The sequence below is a fragment of the Lithobates pipiens genome, unplaced genomic scaffold (assembly GCF_037356315.1).
Source record: "Lithobates pipiens isolate NorthernLeopardFrog02 unplaced genomic scaffold, aLitPip1_a1.2 Scaffold_23, whole genome shotgun sequence".
In the NCBI taxonomy this organism is placed as follows: Eukaryota; Metazoa; Chordata; class Amphibia; order Anura; family Ranidae; genus Lithobates; species Lithobates pipiens.
The window spans coordinates 300,545,396-300,558,522 of NW_027507785.1; the positions used below are offsets into that span (position 1 = coordinate 300,545,396).

The 13,127-nt window shown below is 44.4% G+C and overlaps 1 protein-coding gene and 1 non-coding gene across 2 annotated transcripts in view; one reads left to right on the forward strand and one right to left on the reverse strand.

The window, feature by feature from the left end:
• Positions 1-816: 816 nt before the first annotated feature.
• DNAJB4 (DnaJ heat shock protein family (Hsp40) member B4) overlaps positions 817-13,127 on the reverse strand; it is a 40,962-nt gene continuing 28,651 nt past the window's right edge. The window contains exon 3 of the mRNA XM_077450403.1: positions 817-6,228. Within this exon, the coding sequence (XP_077306529.1) occupies positions 5,995-6,228 (234 nt within the window). The 3' untranslated portion in view covers positions 817-5,994. The remainder of the gene's footprint in view (positions 6,229-13,127) is intronic.
• Positions 4,202-4,308, forward strand: LOC143928599 (U6 spliceosomal RNA). The gene has a single exon (XR_013262441.1). It is a non-coding gene; the product is annotated as a U6 spliceosomal RNA (small nuclear RNA).

A 13,127-nucleotide genomic window follows, 5' to 3' on the forward strand; every position in this document is an offset into this window, starting at 1 on the left:
GGGGGGGGGAGGCCTCCTACCCTGGGTGTACCAAGTATGTGTAGTCAAGTCAGCTTTCCATCGTCCTCCCAAGAAAAAGAAGGCACCAGTCTCTTACTTTGCAGGGGGGGGGGGGGGGAGGAGGAGGGGAAACAAAAAAAAAGGGGGTCACTAGTGTTCCTGAGGCCACTATTGTATGAGGGGGCAACCAAGGTTTTCAAATACATATATAAATAGTCCTGTATATGGCATGCTCGAGAGATAATTACAGCATCAGTCCTTAGCTTATACAGGGGGGAAATTTTTCGAATCACAGTAATCAGTCCTTTATCTCTCCACCTTACTGTTCTTCTACCCCCCACAGCTATTTCTCATACCTCATGCCTCATGCCTCATGCCTCGTGTCTCGATGCCGTCCCTAGAGGGTCTCAGGTGCCAGGTTTCATACAGGCACTTTCCCTGAAGATGTGTCTCCTCTCCCCAGCCTCTCTCCGCCCTCTCCGCGGGTGCTGTTCGGGACCATACAGCTCTGTCTTCCTGCTCGTTCACCCCGGGACCCGTCCGTCTCTCACTGCTTCCGGGTACCTCGACGGGGCTCGGCGGGGCTCGGCAGTGGTCGGCAGTATTCGGCAATGCTCGGCCGTTTCCGGAAGTTTCCGTCGTTCCTCGGCTCCTCGGCCCTTCCCGACGTCCTCCAGCTTTCACCCAGCAAGCTTACTTCGGCTAGTGCAACGCCAACGCACGGGGTAGGAGTCTGCCGGAGAGCCGCTCACATCACAAGCCTCTCCACTCTCACCTCTCCAAGCACTCCTCCCTCTCACACCCTCTCACCAGAATGCTATCCTTACAGACAGCTTTTCCAAATGACATTTGCCCTGGAGCTATGCTGGCACCATCAAATGTGAGGTCAATCAGACACAGCTCAAGAAACCCCCAGCAACCTCTGGAGGAACCCTAAAGTTCCACAGAACCCTGGTTTAGAATGGCTGCGTTAGAGTAACTCTGCAGACAATTTAGTTTTAGTTTTGGATAGAGGAGAGAAGGGTTAGAATACATTTTATTGCTACCTGTGTTCTGCTAGGGGAGATACCCCTTCACTTGGGTCATACAAAGTAAGGGAGTCTTATGCCGTGTACACACGATCTAATTGTCTGGCGGAATTGGTCCGGACTTTATAACGAACGGACTTGGCCACACACGGACGCTCCGAAAGTCCGGCGATTTCTAATGCGATGACGTACAGCACGTACGACGGGACTAGAAAAAGGAAGTTCAATAGCCAGTAGCCAATAGCTTCCATCTCGTACTTGCTTCAGAGCATGCGTCATTCTTAGTCCGCCGGACTAGCACACTGACGAACGGATTGTCCATTGAAAGCCAAGTCCGGCGGACAAATTTTGAGTCAAAACTACTTTCTAAGTCCGCCGGACTTTACGATGAATAAGTCCGCTGGAGCCCACACAAGATCGAATTGTCCGGCATACTGTGGTCCGGCGGACCGAGTCCGCCAGACAATTCGATCGTGTGTACGCGGCATTAGGGTCACTACAGACAAAAGAAGACACCTTTCTAACCTTCTAAAGCCCCGTACACACTAGAGGACTTATGTCCGACAGACTTCCGAAGGAGTTCCGTCGGAGTTCTGCCGGAGTTCCGACGGAGTTCTGACGGACTTTTCGGCGGAGCGGACTTGGCCACACACAATCACACTAAACTCCGACGGATTCGAACGTGATGACGTACGACTGGATTCGAATACGGAAGTTCATAGCCAGTAGCCAATAGCTGCCCTAGCGTCGGTTTTAGTCCGTCGGAATAGCACACACACGAGCGGAGTTTTCGAAGGGACCCGGGACCGGCGGAGTTCCGTCGGGAAAATTTGAAGCATGTTCCATATTCTAAAGTCCTTCGGACTTTGGCGAGTCAAAAGTCCGTTGCAGCCCACACACGATCGAATAGTCTGACGGACTCAGTCCGTCGGACTTTGGACGTTGAAAAGTCCGCTCGTGTGTACGCGGCTTAACTTTACTAATTAACATGCTGGTTATTGCATGCCACCCAACTTTTTTAGATGGGAACGAGGGACACCTATTAGCAAAAGAATGTAGGACACGCTCCCTTTGCTATGGCCCTTAAAGGAGAATTATACAAAAAAAAATGATTAGTTAAACCCACAAGTGTTTTTTTGTTACCACTACTATTCTTTTATACTGGCTTTTGAAATGTAAAAATGCAGCCATTTAGAAATTGGATGAAAGGTTTAACACTGGGAAGCACTTTTTGAAAGATAAAAAGTGTATTTTATATGCCACTCTATATATATATATATATATATCAGACCAAAATGAGGGACAAATGAGGAGGGAAGAGGGACAGTTGGGAGCTATGGGTATTGCTGTCTATGTTCCTCACGTCCTGTTCCAGTGACATAACGGGAAGTGAGGGGAAATCTCCCAAATGGGGACATAGACAGCAGAATTCTTAGCCCTAATCATCTACCTATGGCCCCCATGTGAAAGGCAGATCATTGTAAATCTAATCCTGCCATATTTTTTTTTTTTCATTTTCATTCATATATACAGATCTGACATATTTTGCAATAAAATAATTCATATGAGGCCCTGCCACCAAAAGAGCTTACAGTCAAACGTCCTATCACTACACACACACACGCACTAATGCCAACTTCCTGAATTTGTACCCTGTAAACTCTAATGCCGCGTGCACGTGATCGGAATACTTGTCGGAAAAAGCTCTGATGGTTTCCCATCGGAAATCCAACGGAATTTTGCTCAAACTGTCTTGCCTACACACGGTCACACCAATTTCCGACGGTCAATAACACGGCGACATACAACGCATTCGATGGCACTATAAAAGGGAAGTTTAATGCTTCCGAGCATGCGTTGGAATTTTGCGTGTCGGGAATTGCATACACACGATTGAAAAATCCGATAGAGAGGTTTTCCGTCAGAAAAATTAAGAACAAGCTCTCAATCTAAAGACCATCGGAAATGCCGACAGAAAAATTCCGATGGGCATACACGCGGTCCGAAAATCCGATGAAAAGCTCCCATAGGACTGTTTCCATTGGAAATTCCGGCCGTGTGTATGCGGTATAACCAAAAGGCACGTTTAATTTCTCTTTCAAGCTTTAGAGTTGTCACCAATAAGATCTAAGATAAAAAATGGTCTATGTCTAAACAGTAATAAGTACATGTGAATAACCTTCATTTACATATTATTATATTAGAATTGAAGTTTAAAACAAAGAATATGTCAATATATTGCTACTCTTACGGAGTTACTGTAGTTGGTTGTAGTACCAATTAACAGCCTGTAGGTGGTGCTGAGCAATCTGGTATCTAAGGAATGCAGTAAAATTGACAAGGTAGAGGAGACAAATAAAGTTCCCCAGGTATATGAGAAAACAATGTATTGTAGGGTTATAATAAAAATAAAATAAAAAAAAACGTTATCTTTAATAGGTGGACCATTAACAGACCTCCTGGAGACTGTACTGCCAATCAGCCTAAAAACAAACAGCCAATGAAAATAGATCTTGCCTGGCCCCTTAAAGCCAAACGTTTTGTATGGGGGTAAGGCGTTTGGAGTTTTGAATATAGCGTTGTAGCACATAGGAACGTGCTTTCTATAAGTGCAACTGAAGCCATCAGCCATAGGGCTATTGGCTTGTCCTTGCTTTGGGACAATATAGGTCAACACAGCCTAACATTGATGGTATAGATCAATCGTATTGCGAAATGTTTGTAAACTGCGTTATTCGCAATCCGAGGTTCCACTGTATCTTTATTTTTACTTTATTTGTACCACTTTTATTTGTTATAGCGCAGCACAAGTGAACATTGTTATTGGTTTCCAATCTGTCCTGATTGTTTCTGTCCTCCATAATATCAACCTGTGCCTTCTCTCCCCCCTCCCTTCTCTATGGACATATACTTGTTCAGTAGATTTCCAAGTATATGGATCATTCTGCAACTCTCTGAAGATTTGTGTCACTAAGAAGCCTGCCTGTAGGTTAAATCTCACACTGATGTCTATGGGCAGCCTTACAGATGCGTGCTAGTCATGTGTTGAATGGCTCCTTCTTCTATGGTATTTCTTCCACTGTAATACAGAGGTACAAAATCAGTCTTTGGCAGTTTCACGGGTAAGTTGTGGTGTTTGACGCCACTTGGAGGTGTAGGCGGCTACCTTACTGGTGCTCGCTTTGGCAGCACATATACTAAAATTGGAACGATACAGAGAAGATCAGCATGACCCCTGCACAAGGATCACACGCAAATTCGTGAAGCGTTCCATATTTTTTTGGTGGCACAGTGGTGTAGTGGGTAGCACTCTCACCTAGCAGTAAAAGGGGTCACTGGTTCAAATCCCAACCACGACACTACCTGCCTGGAGTTTGCATGTTCTCACTGTGCCTGTGTGGGTTTCCTCTGGGTACTCCGGTTTCCTCCCACACGCCAAAGACATGCTGGTAGTTTAAATGGCTTCTGTCCAAAATTGGCCCTAGCATATGAATGGGGGCCTTGGATTGTGGACTCCTTGAGGGTAAGGACCAATGTGATTGTGCAATATACAAGGATAGGGACGATTGTAGACACTCACTCAGGTTGAACTGGATGGACTGGTGTCTTTATTCAAACTGACTAACTATGTAACTGTGCTGTCACTTCAGTAACAAGAAAATTTATATGGGGAGAGAAGAGCGCCCAATATCCAGAGTAATATCATATTCGATGGGCAGATAACAATCGTTTACTGAAAGCAAAAAATAAAAAGTTTATTTACTGTTAAAAAAAAAAGTACTATTAGTGTACAATCAGTATTTGTTGTGAGATAAAATAGAAAAAATATCTATACATTAATATGTACCATACTGTGTTTTTATTTCTATGTTTGTATGTTAGCCCTGAAGAAAGGGGAGGCTGTTCCCCTGAAATGCGTCAACTCTATTTGAAATCCCATTGAATGTGCTATTACTTTGAATATTGTGCGATTCTCCCTCCTTATATAAAACGAATGAGCGAATGCTGGTTAATTCACACAGAGCAACTGCACATGCAGTTTAACTGGATGAACAGTTATGCATTTTTTTTAATAGACCCCTAATACACACAATCAGAAATTTCGTCAGAAAAATCTTGGATGGTTTTTCAGACGGAATTCCGCTCAAGCTTGGCTTGCATACACACGGTCACGCAAAAGTTCTCAAAACATTCGACCGTCAAGAACGCGGTGACGTACAACACTACGACGAGCCGGGAAAATGAAGTTCAATGCTTCCGAGCATACGTCAAATTGTTTCTGAGCATGTGTAGGAATTTTGCGCGTCGGAATTTGTGCAGGCGATCGGAATTTCCGATTGGAACTTATTCCAACTGAAAAATAGAGAACCTGCTCTCAATCTTTTGCTGGTGGGAATTCTGCCAGCAAAAGTCTGATGGAGCATACACACGGTCGGAATTTCTGACCAAAAGCTCACATCCGACTTTTGCTGGCAGAATTTCTGATCGTGTGTGCGGGGCTTTAGTGTTTACATAACCTTAAAAAAAAAAAAAAGAAAAGGGTTTTGGTTGGGGATGGGCTTTAAACACAGCTTTAACTGAACTGATTTACTCAAAGTTGCAGCTTTGATTTGATTTTAAAGTGCAGTGCAACATGCACCATCACGAGTCTTTGGGTTTAGCGTCACCAAAAAATATATATTCACAAGCCTTCTAAATAAAAAAAACAGCTCTAAATTAACAACAACAAAAAAAAAAGCTTGTATATTAAACACCCGTCACTAGCAAGCCTGTGGCGCAAAAACAGACACAAGTACAACAAGTCCCTGCAGGAACTGTCACACTGCGCACACGCTGCCCTTCCTAATACTGTAAAAGTGCACGTACACCCTCAGAGAACATAATACCGGGTGCACAGCTGTAGTTTATTTGTAGGTCTTCTTATGCGGTAATACAGTGCCAAGCCGTCTTCCCATCAGCGAGTATTCTAGGAAACAGGTAGATGTCTTTTTAGAACCTCCTTTGATGCCTGTGGAATGGTGTCTGGGAATATCACTTCAAACTCAACCAGTAGATCTCCACGTTGATCGGGGTTTTTTGGAAAGGGGAGTCCATAGCCAATAATCCTCCTTCTCATCCCGGGTTTTATGACTTCGTTTATCGTCATGGGGATATTTCGTCCGTCTAGAGTGGGTACAGTGATGGAGCATCCACAGAGAGCCTGCAAATATTTATTAGAGCATTAGCTTTATTTTATTTATATTTATTTGTATTAATGGAGAACATTATATAATTGTGCTACCAATGAAATACTATGTAACATTTTAATATATAAATGTATATATATATATATATATATATATATATATATATATATATATATACACTGTATATATAAATATTTTATGAAAAAAAATATGCAAATGAATATGATGTAGTCTGTAACCCCTTTGCGCCTTATGCCGCATGCACACTATCATGGTTTTCCCGACGGAATTCCGCTTAAACTTGGCTTGCATACACACGGTCGCACAAAAGTTTCCTGAACTTTCGACCGTCAAGAAAGCGGTGACATACAACAATACGACGAGCCGAGAAAATGAAGTTCAGTGCTTCTGAGCATGCGTCAAATTGTTTCCGAGCATGCGTAGGAATTTTGCGCGTCGGAATTGCTACAGACGATCGGGATTTCCGATCAAAACGTTTTCCGTCGGAAAAATTGAGAACATGCTCTCAATCTTTTGCTGGCGGAAATTCGGCCAGCAAAATTCCGATGGAGCATACATACGGTCGCATTTTTCGGGCGAAAAGCTCTCAACGGTCTTTTGCTGGCCAAATTTCCGATCGCGTGTGCGCGGCATAAGAGTAAAACAAATCTAAATGCCTAAGCCCAATTTTGCAATTTTGATATGTGTTAGTAAAACGGTTCACATCATCACAACTACTTTGTGCATCCAGGTGGATTATACCTTGTTTATTTTAAGGACAAATTGGGCTTTCATTTGATGGTAAATGATAATGGGTATCTCCTGTTTTTTTTTTTTTATTATCAAAGCAAAACTAGCCCAAAATAGTAAAAAAAAATATATATATGTATTTTTTAATTCAACTGCATATTTCTTGATACTACCATAACCAACCACCAAAGAACAACCCAAAATAAATGTTCCTGCTCCTGACAATCGCAGCAATACCACATATGTGTATGTTATTTGTTGTTTGTACCCATAGTACAGCCCAGAAACAAGGTCCTCTTCAGGGCAGAATGACCCTCTCATCTTGATACCCATTTCCCATTAGCCCAGCCTGTTCTTCAAACCCCTACCCCTAGGGAGTGTGTCATTACACTGTCTGGGTGGGCAGATGGTTGTAGTTCCAATGTTCACCAGTGGGTGTCTCCCAGCAGCCACCAGTTTCCAGTTATCACTCTCCACCTAAGGCTATGTGTACACTAGCCCAGTGGTTCTCAACCTCAGTCCTCAAGTACCCCCAACAGGCCATGTTTTGGGAACTTCCCTTAGATAAAATAGCTCTTCTCAATACCATGTATATGATATTGATTTAATGCAGCTGTGCGAGTAAAGGAAAACCTGAAAACATGGCTCGTTGGGGGTACTTGAGGACTGAGGTTGAGAACCACTGCACTAGCCTACCCTGACCATGGCCCTGGGAAAATTAAAATTTTGTTGCTGCGATTTTGTCGCAATTTGCGTTTTCCCCACTGCCGGCAGTCAAAACGTTCCTTTCCTGAATGCGATTCTTGATTAGCTGCAGAGAAGGGCAGGAGAGATATTAGGGGTCTAACAGACTCCTAATGTCTCTATAAAGAGTACCTGTCACCAGCCCATGCTATCACATGGGTGGGCTTGTTAGCCCCCTTGTGATAACAACCAAGGTATATAAAAATGTAAAAAAAAAACACAACACTAAAGTAAATAAAGATTTCAAAGCACCCCGTCACCACCCTACACACCTGAATGCAAATGCCCACACATGTGAGGTGAGAGCAATAACACTAGGGCCATTATTCACAGTTAACTCTAAACTGATAACTACTAATCAGGAATCAGTAAAATGTTATTCCAGCAGGGGTCCGAACAGAGGTGGTTGCTCCATTAGGGACGCAGGGTCACCCCCTAATCTGCATGCAGGGTGCCGGACGCATGGATTTCAATGTTTTTTGTTTTTTTTGAAGCACATGATTAGAGCCTGATGCTCTAATTGGCTTAAAAAAGGGGTTGGCTCAGGGCGCAGAGCACTGCACCCTGAGCCCCCCCAGTTGTGTGACAATAGCAAATTAATATTAAGTTTGTTACTTCATATTAGTCCTGATAACTGGCCTAGCACGGTCACAAGGAGGCCAGGAGAGTTTTAACTCCTGTATAAGCTCGGAATAGGGAAAAGTGATGTTTGCCACACCCATGCAGGGCAAAGGAACAAGTTTTCTTAACTGCTGCCTTTTTCACCTGTACATACTCACCTTCCCTTAGTTCCTACACTGCTTCGTTTAGAACCCGGGAACAAAGCAAAGCCCTGTGTGAGCTTTAAATTGCATGTGACAGCACTGAGTTTTTAATCAGCCAATCATTAAGCACCAGAGCTTTCGTGTGGGGGCAGGAGAGTGGCTTACATGCCCACCATACCCAGAAGTACTGGGTGTTTCTCTTCCTTGTAGCACATACTGTAGGTTCAGAAGTGAGAGGGGAAGGTGAGCATTGCTGCATTTCGGGAGGAACCAGTTAACTGAACCTGTTGCCCAATAGGGATGAGCTCAGGCGTGTTCGCATGGAACACTTGCAGAGCCCACATGGGACGTGTGCGCATGGAACACGTGCATTAGCGCTGCGCTAATCACAGGCAGTGCGACATTGCTCGATCTCTGCAGCCGCACATTGGGGCAGTGTCTCACTGCCTGTGATTAGCGCAGCGCTGCGCCGACCTCCCGGCGGGCTCTGCACGTGTTCCATGCGAACACACCTGAGCTCATCCCTATTGCCCAACAATGGGCAAAGCACAGGTTCATTTAAACAGTGCCTAGAGATTCACAAATTTCATCTAAACCAGTCACTTACATTCAGATTTGGAATTGTCTGTATGTCGGTAAGGCAATATCCAACAATGGCAGACATTGTCTATCTAAGCTTCCGTGACGCTTTTTTGAAGCTTGGCAGATGTCTGCGTGTGTTGATTTCTCATACCTGCAATACCTCCAAACCAAAGCAAAGCTAAAGCTGAATAAAAGCCTCTCAAAAGCTGCAGGTGCTGTAAGCAAGGTGCTGTAGACTTCTATGGAGGCTTTGAAGCACCACTAAAGCAACATGAGGAATCATTTTTAAAGCAAAGCAAACGCAACGTGTAAACAGGACTGTAAGGTAACCATTTTATTTAGTGACAGGGACTCTGATTGGCATTCAGAATGGTTTAAAAAAGGGTGTCCAATGCCATTCATGAACTCATATAAAGATGGAGCCACTTCCGCTCAGTCATATTACTACAGTAGGGTTGGCTATTTCCTGTGCTGGTATAATGTTTTTCGTTAAAGTGGTAGTATAGTCAATTTGTTAACTTGTACCTACAGGTAAGCCTATAATAATGCCTACCTGTAGGTAAAAAGAATATCTACTAAACCTGTACGGTTTAGTAAATATTCCCCTTGCAATGAGCCACTGACTTCAGCAGCGCATTCGCTTCGGGGATTCTCGGCTGAAAGCCCAGCAGACGCCGGACCTTGCCGGAAAGAAGTCTCCCGAGCGCATGCGCGGGAGTGATGACATTGCGGCTCTGCCCACTCACAGAGACGGAGCCACGATACCCAGAAGACACGCCGAGGGAAAATGTCAGTTCCCTTGGCGTGGATCGGGTGAGATACCGGCACCTCGTTCTAAGGTAAGTATTTCATAATCAGCTAGTATGCTGTGCATACTAGCACATTATGCCCTTTCCCTTTCAGGTGTAGGAAAAAAGAAAAAAAGTCAATGGCTTTACTTTGAGATGAAATATACCACATTTGGCCACTAGATGGAGCAAAGTATCATAGGAAATTCCTATGGAACTTAGTGCCATCTAGTGGGCAAATCTGTGAGTCAACGAGAAAAGGTAATCTTACTATTCTTTATAATTTAAGACGAAACTGAACCTATCCATTTACCGGTTTCCCAGAACAGTTACAATCATTGCATACCATGAATAATAACTGTCACAGTTGCTTGTGCGCTCAACTGAACTATCAAGTGATTAAATGTCTGGTGTCATAACTGATCACGTTTGATGCACCATGGTAACTGCAGATCAAACAGCAGCTAAGATGGCAGCTTCCTTGGCTGTAAAGGATAGCAGGGTTTAAAAAAAAAGGGTCACACAAAAAATCCTCTTTATGTGCATCAAGCAAAAGTAGCTAGCAAAAGTAGCAGTGACACTATCACTGTGCTGCACAAAACTCGAACAGAGAGCAGAGCTGTGGGAGGGGCCTGGCAAGCTCCACCTACTACAGCCTGCCTGCAGAAAATGATAGAAGGGGGCGGAGACAAGACCAGTCATCCTGCACAAGGAGAGAGAGCAGCAGTGACCGGTCTTTATCACAGGAAGCTCCTGTGCAGAAAATGACAGAAGGGGGCGGAGACAAGACCAGTCATCCTGCACAAGGAGAGAGAGCAGCTGTGACTGGTCTTTATCACAGGAAGCTCCTGTGCAGAGGCAAAGTTTAAAGTGTTTGTAAAGGCCGAAGGTTTTTTTTACCTTCATGCATTCTATGTCTTCTCTGTGTAGCAGCCCCCCCTAATACTTACCTGAGCCTGATCTTCCTCCAGTGATGTGCACAAGAGCCTCGGCTTTCCAGGGACATTCCCTCCTCATTGGCTAAGACAGCAGCAGGAGCCAGGGGGGAGGTGCCAGGAGCGCCGGCGGGTGCCCCAAGAAGAGGAGGATTGAGGCTGCTCTGTGCAAAAACACTGCAGAGCAGGTAAGTATGACATGTTTGTTATTTTTTTACTTTAATATCACTTTAACACGGGATTACTGCACAGATCTGGAAGAAATACACAAAACACACCAGGATTCAAGTAAGAATACACAGGCCTCATGTATTTAGATAATGTTTGCCTATCCTATAGTCATAGGTGTGCGCAGCCTATTACATTAGGGTGTGCACCCCAAAGCACAAACACACATGCCTTTCCCTGCCTTGGACTGTGAATGAATGGGAAGTGCTCTGTGCTGAGCGGCTTCCTGTTCATTCTTAAACTGAAGCGTAGTAAACACAATTTACTATGCTTCAGTTATAATTGAACACAGTGAGTGAGTGAGTGAGTGTGTTCGCTGTGTTCATTTAGAAAAGGAAGGGGCTGGTAAGTGACATATTGATTAGCTCCTTCCCCCCACTCTCCATCCTGAAACATTCCCCGCAGCAGCCAGGGGAAGAGGAGAGGAGGGAAGCCAGCAGCACTGCGGTAGAGGGGGTGCTACAAGGGGGGGGGACCCAGGCAGTAGGGGAAATCGGCACCACATAGAGTGATTAGGGTGTGCCCAGGCACACCTGGCACACCTCCTGCGCACTCCTATGCCTATATTTCAGCTTTAATAGATAATGCACAACAGCTGGAGAAGACTGCACCTATGTAAGTCTGGGAAAGTGAATGCGAGCTAAATTGTTCTACCCAACAATGGCAAATAAAGTTGAATATCTTGTTCAAAACTGAATTCTCTCTGTCTGGGAAACAGCAGAAAAACATCATACCAGGTGGTACTTAATGCCGCATAAACTCCATGCTATGTTCCCAAACTCCCATGACACCTGTTTCCATGGCTGCCAGGACAAAAGAACCTTTAACTTTCAATATTTTTTTTTTATTATTATTCAAGTAAGAAGACAATGTCATAGAAAGTGCATTCAATGAACAATAAAGCTTAGAAATGTGAAATTAAGCGTCTGAATGTCCTTCCATCAGGATGTGCAGAAATACAACATCTCAAAACATTAAATTGAGAAATTTCGGTATAAAATATATTTGGTGGAAATATTGGTGAGGTTGACAAGACGAACTAACATAGAAGGATATACAGGGCCGTTTTTTTAAGGCAGGGCAAAAGGGGCAGCTGCCCTGGGCCCTGTCATTGTTATGGGGCCCAAAGTAGCTGCCTCATACTTGAAAAATATCCTGGTTTAAATTCTCTCGCCCATTGAGGTTTTAGTCCTGTGCTGTGTCCCAATATCTCCGTGTGAAGTGCTGCTAATAATGCTGCTCAGCTCTGCCCTATTTTTGTGTACAGATGACTCAACTACAGACCCTGTGTTTACATGCAAATTACTGGCATTCATATGTAACTAGCGGTGACATTCATATGTAAATAGCGGTGGCCGGTGGCATTGACATGTATATCATGCCCCCTGAGGTCATATCCACAGTAATCTCTAGCAGCCAACTAACAAGCAGAAATCATGTGCTGTAACCTCTAGCAACTAACCAGTGAGCAGTAATGTGTTCTGTAACCTCTAGCAACCAGTCAGTGAGCGGTAATGGTACACTCTAACCTCTGGCAACCAATCGCAATAGCTGCCTGATCTGATTCAGTAAACTGATTTTGAGTCAAGCTGCTATTTATTGTATGTCTCAGAGCAAGTGGAGAGCAAAACTGCATGGGGGGGGGGGGCAAGAAAAGTTTTTCCCAGGGTCCAATCAATATCAAAGATGGCCCTGAGGATATAAGTCGTTAGTGGCCAGGTCCTTCACATGCACGGGCACGTTTCGACAGAGGGCACATATCGATAGAACACCGGCACCCTCTAGCAATGTATGTAATGGTGAGGAGTGCTGGGTTTGCTACAGTGTCTACTGATGCTGGCTGTCAGGGGATCTCCAGTTGCTGAAGGGGATATATTGTTGCTGGGGGGTCTAAGATTGCTGCTGTTTGGCCTATTGACTCTGGAAGGGATCTATTTTTACAGGGGGGTCTATTGTTGATGGGGAGGTCTATTGTTGATGGGGAGGTCTATTATTGCTGGTGGGGGATCTATTGTTGCTGGGTTTGGTCTTATGTTTCTTGGGGGGGGGGGGGGGGGTCAGTTGTTGCTGGGAGGGATCTACTGTTGAATGAACAGTCTATTGTATCTGGCTGCCGGAGGGT